General features: G+C 46.3%; 1 protein-coding gene across 1 annotated transcript in view; it reads left to right on the top strand.

The window, feature by feature from the left end:
- LOC147888127 (putative ion channel POLLUX-like 2) overlaps positions 1 to 19,700 on the top strand; it is a 328,483-nt gene that overhangs the window by 77,053 nt on the left and 231,730 nt on the right. The window contains exons 8-9 of the mRNA XM_087393294.1: positions 1,897 to 2,051; positions 2,217 to 2,321. Of these exons, the coding sequence (XP_087249420.1) occupies positions 1,897 to 2,051; positions 2,217 to 2,321 (260 nt within the window). The remainder of the gene's footprint in view (positions 1 to 1,896; positions 2,052 to 2,216; positions 2,322 to 19,700) is intronic.

The raw sequence follows: 19,700 nt of genomic DNA, 5'->3' as shown, positions 1-19,700 counted from the left end.
TGATAAAGCCGCGGGAAACCAAAAAATGATGTATCTTGTGATACCATGCACGGGTTGCTTGTTTGAGCCCATATAAAGCTTTCCTAATGTTGCATACCTTGTGCTCTTGTCCCTTTAACACAAATCCTTGGGGTTGCTGCACATAGACCTCTTCTTTGAGATCTCCATTCAAAAAGACAGTCTTAACAGGGTCTTAACATCCATCTGATAGACCGACCAACCATAATTTGCAGCAAGAGAAATGACACAATGGATGGTAGTCATTTTGGCTACCAGAGCAAAGGTCTCCTCATAGTCAAGTCCCTCTTCTTGAGCATACCCCTTGGTGTTGAGGCAGCATTTCTCCCCTACCACCAGATGCTCCTTCACTATGAGGAGCTCTTGCCGGCCATGGGGAGACATACATCCTTAGACCAGCCCTCCTCCTTTTTTGCTTCCCTTGGTTCTTCACACTCTTCTAGCTTTTACCTCCTCCTCTCCGTTTGACCCAATATCATGAACAGGGCGGCCTTGGATGGGTCACAAGTCCATCCTTCTCACATATTGGCTGTTATCTAGACAGATACTATACATACGCTAATGGCCAGTTGGGTACTTCACGGGCAGCCCTAGCCACAGGAGGGTTTTTTTCGTAGAGGGAATGGAGAGGCTTCCCCTTTTTCTTGAAGTCCATAGCAGGGTTGAGATGGCACTTTCAGCCTCACTCTCTTGTTCAGTATGAGGAGCTGTTTATTACCTTTTAGGGTGTTCATTTTCATGCTTGCATGATGTATTTCTGCCTTGAGCTTGTTTCTCGTGCGTTTCTTCATACTTAATAGAAGTCCTTTCCTTGGGGGGGTGAAAAAAAGAACATGGTGTTCGACCACTACTTCCATTTTAGGTTTACCAAAACCTCCACCCAAGCTAGTTGCCATAGCAACTTCCAAGGTAGTCTCACTATGTGCATGGGTTGAGAGGCCAGACATGTTTTTAATTAGTGTTCCATTGTGAGAAGACTAACCTAATTGTTCTCTCTAAAGACCCTTTTTTGAGTCTTTTAGGACACCTTGAGTTCTCGCACTAAGCCCTTCCACGTTAGTGCTTTGCATAAGGTCGGACCACGTTGGTGCTCTGCATAAGCTTGGACAACTATTGATATGCTTTCTATATGGTGCATACCCAAACTAACCTCTTACAAAAGAGGAATCCCCTACCATGATCACAAAAATTGTTCTAAAGGGTGGACCAAACACTTGGGAAAGTGTTACTCCCATCCTCTGGTTGCTTGAGGAAGAAGGTGTGTCATGTTCCTGGAGCTATGTGTGCAATCTCACCCAGAAAAATAGTCCAGCAAATACAATCAAGATAAATATTTTTGACGAAGTGTTAAATATAGTTGAAGATGAAAGCAAGATGTAGCCACGGAAGAAACAATAGGTAGAAAGTAACTCAAACTCCAATCTTGTAAGGTGTGGTCTGCTGTTGTATAGAATGGCAAGCTCGTTGCTCTAGCCTTCTCCTCCACCTCTCCCCCTTGCATCCTAGTATGTGTACCCCTCCTCCTCAGGGCCAGGTTTTTATTTGAATGTGAAATACTTGAAAATACATCGTGATAGGTATAAGGAGAAACTATTTCTGTATTGCTGTGGTAAATTCTATATCAAAGCACTACCATCAAAACTATTTGGCAGGCCAGATTGTAGGTCGTAAAACCACAGAAGGATTTAAAGTGCTGTTCCAGAGATCTACAAAGCTTGAGACAGGTAGGGGAACAAATGATAATGTCATTGTGGGGAGTTTTGTGGAAATACCACCAATTAGCTGACTGAAGATGCACACTCTATGTAGTTTTTTTGTGAATGATATGTTATATGCTGTTGTGCAACCACATGAAGGACCATTTTTTGTGTTTTGAAGAGTCGTATGGAGTGGCTGAGAGAAGGAGCTCATTCCGAAGTCATAGAGGAAGGTCATATTGTAATTTGTGGCATAAACAGTCACCTTAACACAGTCCTGAAGCAGCTGAACAAGTCTCAAGAACTAGCAATCCGAAACGGATCAACCTTTGCACAGTACTACTTCTAACTTTTGGATCTGTAACCTTTGAGATAAAATTATTTTCATGGTTATGTTATGCCTAGCAACAAGAAACCAAAATTTCCAGGCATTTCTTCGATACATAATCTGGATCAGGAGAGAACTCTTTCTTAGTTAAATCCACCAACCTTGTTTTGCAGAAAACAGACTGTTTTATTGTTAACTGAACATGATAGAAAGATGGCAGAGAAAATGGTTTCTCCTGTACGTGAGAATTGCCCTCGACTAAATATTTTAACAAGAAGGTACTTTATTCCCATCATAGTTCTATTGTTGTCTTTTTTTGGGATTTGAAGAACTTAGCTTTATAAAGTACCTTTGTGTTCACACAAAAAAATCTATTATATGCTATGAAAATTGATAACAGATTCATGTGAGGCACTAAAAGGAGAAATCTATCTGCCTTGCAGCCTGCTTCTCCAGATTCTAACTCACTAGGAAATCTGGGAGGAGGTGCCACCATTTAGTATGGTGGAAAAAGATCTGACAGATTAGCCTTGCAGAAATAATCACTATGCTCAGTAGTCTTCCTAGAACCCTATATACCTTGGAAAAATGCTCACAATGCTCAGTACTCTCCCTATATCCCTCAAAGCCTTTCTCTTAAGTCGATCACAAGCATAAATTCTGTCCACCCATTTGTTGACGAGAATGGCCTCAAGTTGAATCTGCTTGGAGCATGCATAATGTATCTCTTGGCAAACTCAGGGGCTCTATTTGGATGGAGGAGTAGCATAATGTATCTCTTGGCAAACCCAAGGGGATCTACTTGGATGGAGGAGTAGCCTCATGTATCTCTCATGTATCTCTTGGCATATGGGTTGTCTCCCCACTCAACAAGTAGGCATGGGAGACCATGTCTATGTGAAAAGTGTGACTCCCCCCAAGATCCAAGCTACCTTCTCCTCATCTATGCTATGATCTTGAGAAGTAGTAAATCTCCTATGCCATAAGGAAGCTCTATAGTTGATTATGGATCGTCCCTCGACACTTGTGCAATGATGACAAGAGCTACCTCTATGGCTAGTCCAGAGCTAGGACCAAAACCTAGCAAGAACCTTGTGTGCATTTGCTACTCAAGCTATCTCCCCTATGACGGGTTTCACTCAAATGCCATTGTCTAAGATGCTTGCCAGTATGAGAAGAAGGGCACATGCACCATCCTTTACGGTTTCTTTTTTCTGATCATGAAAGAGATTTCTATTAAGTATGAAAGAAATCCGCAAGAGCAAGCTTGAAACAGAAGTAATCATGTATGGCATGAAAGGGGTCAATAGAAAATCTCAGTAAAAACTGAAAAGAAACCAGGGAAGAGGCTAAAAGTGCCGCCTCAATGATGGGGTCTTGAGATCCATCCGTTATAGCTTCTCATGTTCGAGCAGGCAGAAACAGCTTTAGATACATACTTTGATGGCCATCTGGGCAAGCATGAAGGGGCCATTGAGAGCAGCCTATGCTAGGAGGGATATATTTCTCAAAGTATGGAGAGGACTGCCTTTCTTCTCTGATTTTGCTTCAAGGTGGACGTGGCATTTTCAGCCTCCACCCTGGGTATTTACTAGCTCTTTCTTGGATCCTACATCTTGCCTCTCTCATGTGTCTCAAAGTATTTATCATCTATTGTGGCTGCTAAGGGAGTTCACCCCAAGTCCACATCATTGAGTGGGGCCACTATCCCACTATGGTCAACGGGTGTGCTTCCTGGCCTCGAGGATGTTCCCATCTGCATTTGAATCCTATAGTTGCTATATGAGTTGACACTATGAACTGGCTTATCAAAGACCCAAATAGTAGTGTTCCATGTAGGAACAAGAATGGAGATGGATTGTGAACACAAGAGAACAAGAAGCAAACCTAAGTGAACTCCAACTCAAATGTTCAACCAAATGAAGTACAAGTACTTGGTATATATAGTCCAAGTACTAGAACACATTAAAACTCTAAAATAGACTAAGTCCTACTCTATCCTACACCAAGATATCATTGTAAATATCTCTACAAATCCCCCCTCAATGATATGGCTGAAGTACTCTAGAATGATCTCAAAAGCACAAATGAAGCCATCTGTGATACAATCCCACACATAATGATAGTGGTTTTCAATGTGTTTCATGTGGGCATGAAATACAAGATTGTTTCCAATAGCAATGCAACTCTAGCTGTCACAGAAAATCGGAGTTGCGTCACCATCCTGAGTGTGATGCAAGTCATGTTGAAGCTTCCTTAACCACATGCATTCCATAGTGGCTGAATTTGCAGCTTTGTATCCTGCTTCACTGGAGGAGAGACATGCGGTCTTGCTTGTTACTGAGCCACGAGATGCACACTGAGCCCAATGAGAAGCAATAGCCAAAAGTGGACTTGTGATCATCGATGTCCCCTGACCAATCTGAGTCGGTGAAACCGCTCAGAGATATGTCACCATCCAGAGCATAATGCAACCCATAGGAAAGTGTACCCTGTACATATCTGAGAACCCTCTTCGCTGAATTTCAATGTGTGCTTTCGGACAATGCACGAACTGACTAAGAAGACCTGTGGCATAGGCAATGTCTGTCTATGTGGAGCATAAGTAGATCAAAATGCCAACCAACTGCCGGTACAATGTGCCATCAAACTTTTCAGTTGTATCATGCTTACTCAGATTGATTCCCTTTTCCAATGGAGTGGCCATAGCCTTACAATTCTCCATCTTAAATTTCTGCAACAACCCCTTCGAATATTTTGTCTATGACATAGAAATCCCCCCTTGGGTTTGCCAAAATTCTATGCCAAGACAGTAGTGTAAGAGACCCAAATCTGTCATGTCAAAAGTATGACATAAGACGGACTGCACTGCTGCAAATTACTGCTAGGGAGTATGATGTCATCGACATAAAGCACAAGCATTACCAAATCTGATTTTGTTTGCATAACGTATAAATTTGGCTCTGTATGAGTGTAGACAAAGCCCTGGGACAGCAAAAACTAATGTATCTTATGCACGAGGCTTGCTTCAGTCCATACAAGGCTTTCCTGAGCTTGCATACCTTGTGCTCTTGTCCCTGAACAACAAAACATTGTGGGTGATGCACATAGACCTCCTCCTTAAGATACCCATTGAGGAAGGTGGTCTTGACATCCATTTGTTACATAGACCAACCATAAAACACAGCAAGAGAGATGACAGAGCAAATGGTAGTCATCTTGGCCACAGAAGCAAAGGTCTACTCATAATCTATCCCCTCTTCTTATGCATACCCCTTGGCAACTAAACGGGATTTGGACTTCTCAACCATACCATCTGTATGAAACTTTACCTTGTAGATTCATTTGGTGCCAACCACATTCTTGCCAATGGGCGCATCAACTAAGTCTCATGTAAATGGATCTAATCTCAGCTTCCATGGCTTTCTGCCATGCCAGATTGCCCTAAGCAACCTCAAAGCAATGAGGCTCAATTTTAGGTTCCATTACTTGGGTCATGAGAGCAAAATTTGAAGAGACATGGCGGTAGGAGAATGCCAAGCTAACTAGGAACGGAATGGAAATATGGAAAGCATAATGGAAAGGCAAAATGGCAAGAAAATGAAAGAACAAGTGGTAGGCAATGATAACCAAAATACTCACATGTAGATAGCTTGATGTTGACTGATGTTTTAGACAATAGACAAGTACAACACTATATAGTGTGCCACTAGACTCCAGAAAGTCACAATGTCTATGGGATATCTACCAATATGACACGTGGCATGTCTAGGACGCACTAGACTATAAAACCACACCTAGACCACCTAGAACACTCACTTTAGACTCACTTTGGCTTCATATTCCAACACCCCCCCATGAAGGCAAGGTGAGAGACTACTGGAATGGAACCAAGAACAGAAAATGACAATGACAGTCATCAAACCGTGCACCCAATGTAACTCAGAGACTAAAGTCTGAGCGTGTTTAGAGATTGACCCAAGCACTCTCATGGCTTGAGACTCAACATGCTTAGAGGCTCACGTTATAGCATGGCTACATGACTAGCTCATAGGTCTAGGAATACACCAACATCCTGAAACTCGGCCGAGCCTGATAACGAGACCTACCAAAGCCAATACATATGGCTCCCATAGTACAGCCTCCCTTGGCTTCATAACAAGACATGTTAGAAAGCCACACACCAAAATAGGAAAACCAATACATCTTTTTAGGAGGACTATATCCAAGGCAGAGGACCTTTAGACTCAATGAAAACCAAACACTCAATACATATCATTTTAGGAAGACTACCCAGGGCAGAGGACCCCAAAATATATCAAGCTGTAGTAATAAAAAAATAGATATTTTATGATAAGAGATGTCCTCCAAGTAGCCACTGCACACGTGTGCACATCCCTGCGAGACGATGACGATGTCGAAGAAGCACTAGGCAGGAATGCCCCAAAAGATGTGTGGTTGAAGTCCATGGGGTAGCTAGATGGAGCACTCACATAGTGACTCTCAAAATGGCTAAGGGAGAGTCACTGATGTCGAAGTATAGGCCGGAGGTGTAACGAGCACTCAGAGAGTCGGTCAAAAGTGGAGCTCGGGCACCAAGGACAATCGGGCAGTAATTAGAGAAGTTGGGAAGTGTTTGGAGCTCACATCAAGCTCTCGGAGCAGCTCCAATAGAATGTCGGGTAGAAGGAACAAATGGCGGGCTGGAGGAGAGGTCAACTATGAAGAGGATGGACAGCTCCACGTTGAGCTGGCTGCATCATGCTTGGGCTGTCAAATCATTGAGCTCCAGAACAAAATTCGTGTGCGGGAATAAATTTTGTCACTTCTTGCAAGGGCTGTAACTTTTCACAGAAAACTCGGATTGCAATGATGTAAAAACGAAATTTGTAGTACTCAAAATCCTCTACAACTTTATTGAACACACAAAGCCATGATTCTATTTCTAGCTTTGGATAGAAGCGTCACATCGTCCATAGGTCACAGAAAGATGTAGCTGAAGGAAGGAGAAGAGAGGTGGCAGATCATGGCATGGAGAAGAGAGCTCAAGGAAGGAGAGAAGAGGGCAGCCTTGCAAGGAGGAGGAGGTAGAGTAGCTTCATTGGCCTCCCTCACCTCAACCTCTTGGAAGGGAAAGGGAAAGAGAGAGCAGGGCTAGGAACATGGCTCCGATACCATATGAAGAGACATGGCGGTAGGAGAATGCCAAGCTAACTAGGAACGGAATGGAAATATGAACAAGTGCTAGGCAATGATAACCAAAATACTCACATGTAGATAGCTTGATGTTGACTGATGTTTTAGACAATAGACAAGTACAACACTATATAGTGTGCCACTAGACTCTTAAAAGTCACAATGTCTATGGGATATCTCCCAATATGACACGTGGCATGTCTAGGACTCACTAGACTATAAAACCATGCCTACGCTATCTAGAACACTCACTTTAGACTCACTTTGGCTTCATATTCCAACAAAATTCACATGCTTCTTAGGATTCAGAGATGCTGGTCCTGGTTCTCCACAATACAATCTGATCTTTGGCATCTGCAAGTGTCAACCTAGCCCATCTAGGAACTGAATTCTCAGCTGTCCCACCGGGAATAGCATCTCGCAGTGCATATGGAGTAACATCCTTTGCACGGCGCTGATTATGCTTCCAAATATTGGGAAGTCCCTCCCCTTGAGCTGGCTGCAAATCTAAACCATTTGAGGAAAAAGAACCCTCAACATGAGGCATCCCTGCGGTAGTCTAAGAGGTAGAGGGAAGATCAACTAGAGAACCCAAATCAGCATCCCTGCGGTAGTCTAAGAGGTAGAGGGAAGATCAACTAGAGAACCCAAATCAGCATCATCCTCAAATTGAATGATGTCGAGAGGTGTATCATCATATGGAGGCAACTCCATATGAGAGGTAGAGAGAACTAGAGAACCCAAATCAGCATCATCCTCAAATTGAATGATGTCTAGAGGTGTATCATCATATATGGAGGCAACTCGGGCTGCAAGCTATCATGCTCGACAAACAAAACATTTGGTTCATAAAGCCTAAAGCCTCAGCTTTTAGTGCTATACCCCACAAAGATGCATTTGGTGCTCTTATCATCAAGCTTGGATCGGTACTAAAGCATATGCAACAGACCCAAAGACTCTAAAATGATTCACCTTGGGCTTGTACCCATAAAATGCCTCAAAACGTGTCTTGTCAACCAATGCTTGTGTCGAGATCAAGATACCACTGTGAATCCGTGCCCCACTCCATGTAACTTGCAATCCTAACAGGCTGTAAGGCAACCTCCAAAAGAATATCACTTGAAGATCTGAGTAGTCTGCCTCCCGACTAAACATCAAAGACCAAGGTCTCCTCAAGTGCATCCTGCAAGACTATGATCTATACCCGTCCTCATAGCTCCCAACCAAGTGGACTCTAGGATCGGAAAATCATCTGTATCTATCCACTCTGCTAGTATGGCTGCCTCTATCTGCTGCATCTTGACTGCACTCCCTCTGAGATGGCTGACAGAACTGAGTCTCTGATCCTCTAGAAGCTACCTAAACGCCTTTCAGGCACCTACTATAGAAGCAGGTCCCCTCTCCCATCTACACCACTGCATATAATGTGAAGCTCCTAGTGATCTGCCATGCTCATCCAGTATCGAGTCATTCCACATGACTGGCTGCCTATCAATCTCTTCTCGAGAGGAGGGTGGAACTCCTCGAAGAGTGTTTCTAAAGCTGCCCTAAGTTGGTCTTTTACCCCCTCTCCTCAGCCCCCCCTCCCCCGCTCTCTACCCCCGTCCCCCTCCCCCTCACCCTCAGCCCCCTACCCCCGCCTCCTCCCCTCGCCCCTGCAACCTCCCTTTCCCCGCATCCCCCCCCCCTCTGTCTCCCTCACTTCTTCTCCCCCCCCTTTAGCTTGCCTCTCCCCTCCCCTCCTCCCTACATCCTCACCCTTCTCCCTCCATTCATCCTCACCCTCCCTCTTCATCTCCTCCCTCTACATCTCCTCCCTCTACCTTCACCCTCATTTCAGACCCCCTTCACCCTCTTCCTTAGCAACTTGTTAGTCGGACGGTGCCCAACAGTGTTCAAATCGTCCTTTCCCCCCTAATTGACGATGGCTCTGCCTTTAGCCAATCCTCGTCCGCTTCCATCGGTCGCCGCAAAAACCATCACATTCTCAAAAGACGAGTTGCAGTACCTCAAAAAAGATACAGAGCAGGAGAGATCGACATCGCTCTTTGCTCGCATCCATGGGTCCTACCCTTCCAGATTATAGGCCAGGGACTGGATTGTAAGAGATTACAAAGATATGGTGTTGTAGGCATAAAGTCAACCCTATGGTTGACCAGTAGTACTTGGGTACTATGTATACAAAGTACTTGTATTGTTTCATTTGAACATTTCTATTGGAGCTTTCTTGTGTGTGCACTCTTGCTCACTTGTGTTCACAACCTATCTCCACTTTGTTCCTACATTTGGTATCAGAGCGCTCCTGTCTCTAGAGTCCATTCCCGCACTTGCTTCCAAACTCCCGCAAGATTGGTGCTCCAGTGCGCATTCTTGATTCTCACATTCAGCTCTCCAGCTTTCGTTTGAGGTAGCTCCAATAGTCTGATGGCTATTTTTTGACCTTTTGAGGAATTTCGACGTTTTTCAACATTTTTGAGCTGTCCGCATACAAACAACTTGTCCCCCGCCTTTCCTTTATAGCACTCTATAAGGTTAGTGCTATGCACATATGATCACGTGATGGTGCTATGCACACATGATCACATGATGTTGAGTGTGAACTCTCAACACCTTCCCTCAAGATCAACATCATGAAGTAGGCCTTCCCTCAAGATGATGATTCTGGGGAATCGAAGAAGGACTGAGCATTACATTCCATCACACCCCTTTAATGGGAATGTCCTTCCTCTGCGTCAAACCAAGAGCTAATTGGTGTTTCTCGAATAGCTCTTTACCAAGTGGTTTGGTAAAGATGTCTGCAACATTTTCTTTGCTATCACAATGCTGCAGTGTGATGTCACCAAGTAACACTCTTTCTCTAATGAAGTGCTCTTTGACATCAATGTGCTTTGTCCTGGAGTGATATACTGGATTCTTGGCCAATGCTTGATCCGATTGATTATCACAGTATATTGTTGTTGGCTTTGACTCATCAAAGTAATCTGTTTCTGACAATAGTGTTCTGAGGCATATAGCCTCACATGCACCTGTAGTGAGTGCTCTATAATCTGCTTCAGTCAAAGACAAAGAAACAGTTGGCTGTTTGTTTGACAACCATGATATAGCACCTTGACCAAGGAAAAATGCATATCCATGTGTCGATCTCCTGGTCTCATGATCTCCGGCATAGTCACTGTCACAATATCCATGCAACCGTGGACGACTTCCTCTGTATTCTATCCCAAACTGTCTTGTACCTCTTATGTATCTCAAGACTCTTTTGGCTGCATTCCAATGAGACTCTTTTGGATTTGCCATAAACTGTGCTAGTGAGCTTACTGCATAACAAATATCTGGCCGTGTGATTGTCAGATATATAAGAGATCCGATGAGCTACTTATAGTATCTGTCATTGACTGTAGGCTTTTTTGAATCTTTAGTAAGTTTCAAACTTTGTTCCATGGAAGTGGCTGCAATCTTGCAATCTGTCGTATGAAACTTCTTCAGGAGACTATCAACATACTTGAGCTGACTCATGAATGTGCTATTTGAATCCCTCCAGAACTCAATTCCAAGACAATAGTGCATAAGTCCAAGATCTTTCATGCCGAACTCTGCAGATAAGTCTTGTTTCAGTTTTCTAATGAAGCTATCCTTGCTTCCTGTAACAATCAGATCATCTACGTACAAAAGTGCAATAGTAATGTCTTCCCCTTGAACTTTGTAGTAGAGAGTATGATCTGCATTGGACTTCATGTATCCCAGATCAGCAAAATACTTGTCGATTCTGCTGTACCAACTTTTGGGTGCTTGTTTTAAGCCGTAGAGACTTTTCTTGAGATGGCAAACCTTATTCTCCTTTCCTGGTTCAACATAACCTGCTGGTTGTTGCATGTAGACTTCCTCGTCTAGGTGACCATTGAGAAATGCATTCTTGACATCGAGCTGATACACATTCCATTTGTTGAGTGTTGCTAGTGATATCAAGAATCGTATGGAATCCATCTTTGCTACTGGAGCATAAGTCTCATCATAGTCTAGACCATATTGTTGTGCAAATCCTTTTGCAACTAATCTGGCTTTGTATCTCTGAATACTGCCATCTGGATTTTACTTCACTTTGTATACCCATTTGTTTACTATGGCCTTCTTTCCTGGTGGAAGGTCGTATAATTCCCAAGTATTATTTTTATACAAAGCATCCATTCTTCATTCATAGCAGTTTGCTATTCTGGCTTGTCTACTGCATCTTCGAAGTACACTGGCTCTTCTGTAGCCATGATGGTAGTCATAAGAGCATAATTGGTGGTTTCAACGTGAATTGCTTTGCCTTTCTGAGCATATGTCAATCTGGCTGGAGGTCTGCTTTCCCTAGTAGACCGTCTGAGCTACTGTGGCTCCGCTTGGGGTGTTGCTGGCAATTCTTGCTCTTCTTCATCAACCTATTCTGTAGATGACTATGAAGTCGATGCTTCTATCTCCTGTGTAGGTGAGGTTTTCCATTCTGATTCCTCATCAAAGATTACATCTCTGGAGATAATGACCTTGCGGTTGATGGGATCATACAATTTGTATGCTTTGCTTTCTTCACTGTAGCCAACCATGATGCATTTGCGTGACTTTGCATCCAATTTTCTGCGATGATCATCATGTATGTGGGCATATGCTATGCAACCAAATATGCGGAGATGCCCAATGTGTGGCTTGTGTCTAGTGAATGCTTCATAAGAAGTCATACCCTGTATCGGTTCAGTAGAAAGCCGATTAAGCAAGTAGTTTGCTGTAGCTATTGCTTCTTCCCAATACTGATTTGGAAGATGCTTTTCACTAAGCATTGCTCTAGCACTATCTGCTAAAGTCCCATTCTTCCTTTCAGCTCTTGCATTTTGCTGAGGAGTATTTGCACATGTGAATTGTCTTCGAATGCCGTGATTTTTGCAAAAGTTCATGAATGCTGAAGACATGTATTAACCTCCTCTATTTGATCTCATGACCTTGATCTTTCGGCCTGTCTGGTTTTCTACCATGGCTTTGAATTCTTGAAATCTGGAAAAAACTTCAGATTTCTCTTTCAGAAAGTAGACCCAACAATATCTGTTGTAGTCGTCGATGAAAGTCAAGTAGTAAAGTGAACCATTGATGCTGTGGGTATGGGCATAACCCCATACATCTGTATGAATCAAATCAAGAATACCTCGTGCACGAGAGGTACTTCGGACAAAGTTGGTTCGCTTTTGTTTGCCGAAGCAGCATGCTTCGCAAACTTTTCCAAGAAACTGTAGCTTCGGAATCCCAATTGCCATATTCTAATTTCTAGATCTAACAAGTACTTGAAATTGACAGACCATATCTCTTGTGCCATTTTGCAAATAGTGGCATCTGTTGCGGTTGAGCTGACATGGCATGCTTATCTGGTACTGTAGGTGCTCCTCCTCGTGAGCTGCTGCCCCCCCCCCCTCTCCCTCTCAGCCAGCCCCCTCTCCCTCTCTCTCCCCCCCGCTCACCCTCGCTGCCTGCCCTCTCCCTCCCCTCGCTACTCCTCCTCTCCCTCCCCTTCGCCAGCCCCCTCCCCTTCTCCCTCCTCCTTCCCTTCCTCCTCCCCACTCTCCCTCTCCCCCCCTACCAGCCCACCCACCACCTCCCTCTCCCTCCTCGCCCTCCCTCTCCCCACCCACTGCCCTCCCTCCCCCACACCCTTCCCCTCCCCCGCCCCCTCTCCCCCACCCGCTGCCCCCCCGCCCCCTCCCTCTCCCGCCCCCTTTCTCCCCCACCCTCCCTCTCCCGCTGCCCCCCCACCCCCTACTCCTCCCCTGCCCCTTCCCCTCCCCCGCCCTCCCTCTCCCCCCCGCTGCCCCCCCCACCCCCTTCTCCTCCACCGCCCCCCCCTTTCCCCCCCGCCCCCTCTTTCCCCTCCCTCGCCCCCTCCCTCCCCCCGCCCCTTCCCCCACCCTTCCTCTAGCCCCCCCGCCCCCTCCCTTCCTCTCCCCCGCCCACCTTCTCCCTCCCCGCCTTCAGCCCCCTTCCTCCCTCCTAGCCTGCCCCCTCCCTCCCTCCTAACCCCCCTCTTTTCCTCTCCATTGCCTACCCTCTCCTTCCCCGTCAGCCATCTCCCTTCTATCCTATCTCAGCTCCCCTCCGCTTCTTCTCTCCGTCTCTTCCCCTCTCTCCTACTCTCTCCTTTCTCCTCCTTCCTATGCCCGTTTCAAGGCGTCCTAGGCAGTAGTTTCACGGACGGAGCTTTAACAGTGTTGGAATCAGCCTTTTCACTTCGATTGAGTGAATGGATCCCCATTCAACCAATCTCCGTCCACTTCCACCGGCCGCGAGAACCGTCATTTTTTCAGAAGACGAGTTGCAGCAGCTCAAGAAAGATGTGGAATTAGAGGCCTTCACATCACTTTTCCGCATCTTTGGGTCACATCCTTCCAGATCATAGGCTAGAGACTGGATGTTGGCGGCGTTACCAGGAGATCTCGCCCCACACCTCAGGGATATTCGACTTCTAGGACGTGGATTCTTCCAAGTGATTTTCGACTCCCACGAGTCCACAACCCTTGTTCTCAAAGCTAATCCCTTGGCTTTGGGTTCGAGGAGGATTTTTCTTTTGCCCTACACCTTGGGCTTTGATCCGGTCGAGGAGGACAGTCAGGTCACATCAATGTTCATTAGGTTTCCTGATCTTCCTCAGGTTTACCATCGACTTCTTGCTACTATCGGAGCCACTTTCGGAGTGGTCATTGAGATTCCCCCCCTTCCTGGCATGCCTTCTTCCTCAGCAAAGGTAGTCAGAGCGGATGGGGTGCCTCGAGTTAGGGTCATTGTCTCTGACCCTAACATCTCAGATGACCACATCATGATTCAGCGTCCAGATGGCTCTCTCTTTCGACAGAGAATCGAGATTGCAGGAAGACACGATCAGTTCAGGATTTGCAAGACCCTTGGGCACTTTGCTAGAGATTGCCCAAGGAAGAGAAAAAGACCCAAGAGGTCTTTTGGTGCAGCTCCTCCACGTACTACCCCGTCTGCACCTCCCCTGCGGCTTGTACCACGCACTCCAAGACTACCAGGAGCAGCAGGGCGCCCTGCTTGACGCATCCCAGGACCACCAGGGGCAGCAGGGTGCCCAAAGCCTACAGCACTCCCAGTACCACGTTGGAGAGCGGTCAGAGTGGCTCCTTTACCTCAGGGGAGACCCTTGGTCCGGTTCAGACAGATGCCATCCAGACTCTAGAGGTGGATGCTGCTGCAGCTCCAGATACTACAGTTCCTCATCAGGAGGGGCCTTCAGATGCACCACCAGCCCCAGTCATTTTCGTTTCTGATCACAAGGGGGCTACCGATACTTCTCCCCCTTAGACTGTGTTCATGCCACAGCTGAGGGAGTGTGTGCACAAATGAGGACTACATATCCTTCTTCAGTCCAACCACAGGCCTCCTCAGCTTCCAGCTCCAGATCTGCTGATAGAGGCCTGGCAGGTCCCTCTCCTCCTTCCTCCACGAGTGCAGGTCTTCTTCACACTCCTTAGCCAGACTTGCTTCTGAGGAACTCTTTTTCGACACTGGCTGATTCGGCAACTTTCATGGATGATGAGGATTTGTGCCCTCCACCTTAGGGGTCCCGGTCATTGTGATTCCTTTTGACAGGGCCTTCCCCTCAGCAGGTGTAGGGATCCTTTCACCTGTTGAGTTTCTTGCCCTCAGCAGGAGTGTTTCGGCCCAGGGGAAGCTGGTCTCCTCTACCAGGTCGGGTAAGCCTTTCCATCCAGCATCCTCCTGTCGATGAGGATAGTTAGCTGGAACATACAGGGCCTAGGTGGAGCTCCAGCCGTAGGTAGCTGATCCAGAATCAGCTTCATCCAAGTGTCACTGGAGGTGCTATTGATATCCTTTTTATCCAAGAACACAAATTGGATGCCAGTGATTGCTCTACGTCTGGCAAACTGCTTTCTAGTCATACTTTTTGGTTGCCGGCCTTGGGCGCCAGGGGGGGCACTTCTATTTCAGTTTCGCAGTCGGTTCTCCCCTTGGTTATTGGACACGGAGTCATTAGTCCCTCTAGAGCTCAGTGGATTATTCTCTTGATTGGAGGGTGTAAGATTGGTTTCCTTAACCTGTATGCCTCCAACATCAGAGGGGAACGTGTCTTTATGTGGAAGGATTTGCTTTCCTGGGCCCCCATTGCGGATTCATGGGTGATTGGAGGTGACTTTAATATGGTTGAGTTACCTTCGGACAAAAAAGGGGGTAGAGAAGGAGGACTTCACTCTTTGAAGAGAGCAGCTTGGGATGCCTTCCTTTTTCACTATTGTGGCAGAGATACTTGGTTGGATGATGCCTTTCTTATTCAGCCACAGTCCCTCCTGTTCTCTTGGTCGAACAGGAGGCAGCAAATGCCTATTCATGCACGTATTGATAGATTCTATGTAGATGATTGGGCACTTGACAGAGGTGGATTGGTATGCATTGCTGCTGGGGTTTCCACTTCAGACCACTTTCCTGTTGTGCTGGCTATCTCAGAGCCTCAGGATTCCAGATGCCTTGTACACTGAGGAGGACCTTACAGAGACAGCCTTGCAGATATTCGTTTCTCATGTCCAGGGTGAGCAGCCATTGCCATCACAGGTAGCTGCTGCCATTTCTGGTATTAGTGACTTCTACCTCTCAGTCGCTCGTACCAGGAGACGAGATATTCTCAGACGTGAGATTGGTGTTTGCCATCAGTTGGCAGCTTTGCAGAGGGAAGAGCAGAAACGGCCTTCAGATGCTTGGATTCAGGAGCGCCTTGCTGCAGCAAGGGCTCATTAGCAGGTATTGCTTGATCAGAGAGCAGAGTATGCCTTTCATGCACGAGAGTCCTTCTGGATTCACATGGGTGGAAGAGTCAATAAACACTTTTTCTCTACTCTTGGCCCTAGACATAGTAGAGAGAGTGTATCCCAACTTATTGACTCACATGGGGTTTTACAGACAAATCCTGATGATGTCTTGTGCATAGCTTCAGATTTCTATGCCGCCCTTCTTACTACTGATCCTGAGACACGGGATAGAGAGGATGCTAGACAGGTTATTTGGCAGAGCATCCCTTTGTTTGTGAAACCGGATATGCATGTTTTGCTTGATGCACCTTTCACCAACACAGAGTTCTGGACTGCACTTTCAGCCCTTCACAAGGGCAAGTGCCCAGGTTCGGATGGCCTTACCCCCTCTTTTTTCATTGCATTCTGGGATATGATTGGAGACTACATTACTTCAGCCCTGCAGGGTATTTGGGACTCTGGTGATATGCCCAGGTCGTTTATAGAAGATCTCATTTACCTTACCCCGAAAGGAGGTTGCAGAAATCTAGTGTCCCAGTGGAGGCCTATCACACTTCTGGGGACTTGTTACAAGATTCTGGCCAAGGCAATCAGCCTCCGATTGCAGCCCCTTCTCCTCGATCTTATTCATGACACTCAGACGGGATTTATGCATGGCAGAAGCATTTTTTATAACATTTTCTCTTTCTGGGAAGCTTCAGAGTGGGCCATGCAGAGCGGCTAGAATCTAGCCATTCTACTTTTGGATTTTGAGAAAGCTTATGACAGAGTAGATTGGGGTTTTTTGGAGGGCACCCTTCTACGTTTTGGCTTTACTGATGCTTGGATCAGAGGTGTTTCCTCCTTGTACAGATCCAGGTACCTATTGGTGGGGTAAGGGGTGAGAGATATCAGATTTCCAGATCAGTCCGTCAGGGATGCCCCCTTGCTCCTTTCCTTTTTTTGTTCGTGGCCGAAGCTATGAGTATCTATGTTCGATCTCAAGCTGAAATCTTTGGACTGAAACTTCCCATTAGAAGGGAAGAGGAGTTACTTGACAGTGAGTTGGCAGATGACACAGCAGTTTACCTGGACGCCACTCCACAAATACTCACTTCTTTCAGGACAGCATTGGATTTATTTTGCTTGGCGGCGGGGGCGCAGATAAATTGGCATAAATCCAATGGCTTTTGGATCAGTGATGAGGACACTCCAGTTTGGGGGCTTGACATAGGATTTACTTGGGTTCAGAGGGGTGCGCCTGTTAGATATTTGGGCTACCAGGTCGGCTTGGATATTTCTTCCACGCAGCAGTTTGCTCCCGTGTTGGAGAGCATCAGGAGGAAGCTCCTTTTTTGGAGCTCAGCCAAGTTGGATCTTGCCTCTAAAGTTGTGGTGGTCAACCAGGTCCTCTTGGCCACGGCCTGGTTTGTTTGTTCTTGCTGGTGCTATTTTAGGGACTGCATCACTTAGCTTAGGAGACCGATCAGAAATTTTCTTTGGAGTGGGCTTGATGGCACAGTAGATACCTTAGCCAGGGTGGCTTAAGAGACCCTCATCCTCCCTAAACAAGAAGGGGGTCTCAATATTATTGATCCAGATTTGCAGTGCAGAGCTTTACTTTGCAAGATGGTGGCGCGGGGACTTATGCCAGGGCAGGAACCGTGGAAGGCCTTTCTTATTAGCAACATACAAAGGTGCACACCTTCTTCAGGAGGAGACTAGATGAGCAGTATTAGGTGGATCTTCACCACAGCACACCTCAGATCACCTTCGTCCCCTCTCATGGTTGCCCTTCTGAAAGCATGGGCTAGTTTTAGCAGCACTCTTCGGAGGATTCCTCCTTCCTCTCGTGAAGAGATTGATAGGCAACCCATCATGTGGAATGACAGTATTTTAGATGATCATGGCAGACCACTTGGTGCCTCACTCTACATGAAGTGGTCGAGGTGGGAGAGGGGACCTGCATCATCTTTGGGGTCTTGGAAAGCTTTCCGGAGGCTTCCAGAGGAGACGAAATCTCAGTTGACAGGACATCTCAGAGGGAGTGCAGGGAGGATCTTGCAGATTGAGGCAACCCTTCCAGAGGAGTGGGTAGACACAAATGATATGCCACTCACTTGCTCCACTTGGGCAGGTACTTTTACGAGAGGCGGTCTTCCGCTTCAGGTTTTGGCCTTTCGAGATGCACAGGAGGATGCTTTAGTTTTTACTGTGCAGGATGGTGGCAGATTGCTCAGATCCACAGAGGACATCTTGCTTGAGTCTGCTTTTCAGCCTATCAGAGTTGTAGGTCTTTTGGTGCAGGGATCAGATTCAGAGTGGTTCCTCGACCCAGACCCCCGGCTTCTCTCCACCGGGTCTTGGAGGCTTTTGGTTTACGGGGGAGTTCCCATTAGGTATTTGCAGTGGGACCCTGGAGAGTGGGAGTGGATCTATGCAGGGCATCGAGAGAAGAGCATCCCCTTCTTTCGTTACACGGTGAGTAATGCCAGGAGATTTCAGCTCAGTGGTAGAGGTTGGAGACCTTCCAGAGTTCCTCATTGGGAGACATTTGATATCACTGCGGATCTGCAGAGGTGCTTCTGGAGGAGACTCTGGAAATCCCACATGAATAGAAAGATCACTCTTTTCTTTTGGCTTTCTATCCATGGTGGGATTGCAGTGAACCTTTGGAGATATAGGTTCGGAGTCTCTCTGCTTCGGAGACTATTCAACATTGTTTATGGGACTGCTTCGGAGACTATTCAACATTGTTTATGGGACTGCAGACAGAGGAGGATGATTTGGATGGGGGTATAGCCAGGATTTTCAGTCACTTTGCCCACTCCCCATTATTTATGACATGGGGCTCAGTGGCTTGGCTTTCTCTTACAGGGCCTCAAGTATTCTATGAGAGACTTGACTCCTCTCGGGCCATTTTGGTTCGACGTCTTCAGATTGAGTCCTGTTCGTTGGATGTGGTACCACACCTTCCCTTTACAGATGTACATGCCTCGGTGGATACTTCTTGGGAGATTTTAGCGAGCATAGCATCCTGGCATGTCTGGAGGGCCAGATGTACAGAGGCTATGGAGGGTACTCAGGTTTATCCCTTGCACACTTTCGCTAGTATCTGGACAGACACCGTACATACTTTGATGGCCATATGGATGAGTATATAGGGAGACTCCCGTGCAGCCTCAGCTAGGAGGGCTTCTTTCTTCAGGGAATGGAAGGACTCTCCTTTCTTCTCTGAGACTCCTACAGGGTTGAGGTGGCACTTTCAGCCTCAGCCTTGGTTGTTTTCCACCTCACTTTGAGGGGGTCTTATTTATCCTCATAATTTCATGATGTTGTATTTTCACTCAGAGCTTGCTCTAGCGAGTTTCTTTCTTACTTAATAGAAGTCTCTTTAAAAATTAAAAAAAACAACCTGTCTCCACGAAAGAAAAGAAAAATTTTGGGCTTTTTTCTCCGTACAGCTGTACAGACATCTGTACGTCCGTATGGTTCTGTCCGTACAGTTGCGCGACAGTGCTGGGAGTCCATATGCCTTGTCGAAAGGTGATTTCGAGTAGTTTTCGACGCTTTTGCTCAGATCTTGACTCTTTTCAGCTCCAGCCTCTCCCGCGTGTGTTCCAGCAGCTCCATGTGTCTCCATACCCTACACGTGTATTGTATTCAGAAGTACTCCCGACAGCTTCA

Source organism: Dipteris shenzhenensis, chromosome 22 (assembly GCF_047967505.1).
Source record: "Dipteris shenzhenensis isolate YYH24624 ecotype China chromosome 22, Dip_SZ_1.0, whole genome shotgun sequence".
NCBI lineage: Eukaryota > Viridiplantae > Streptophyta > Polypodiopsida > Gleicheniales > Dipteridaceae > Dipteris > Dipteris shenzhenensis.
Note: the sequence above shows the minus strand (reverse complement) of the source record. Positions and strands in the feature narration are given on the sequence as shown.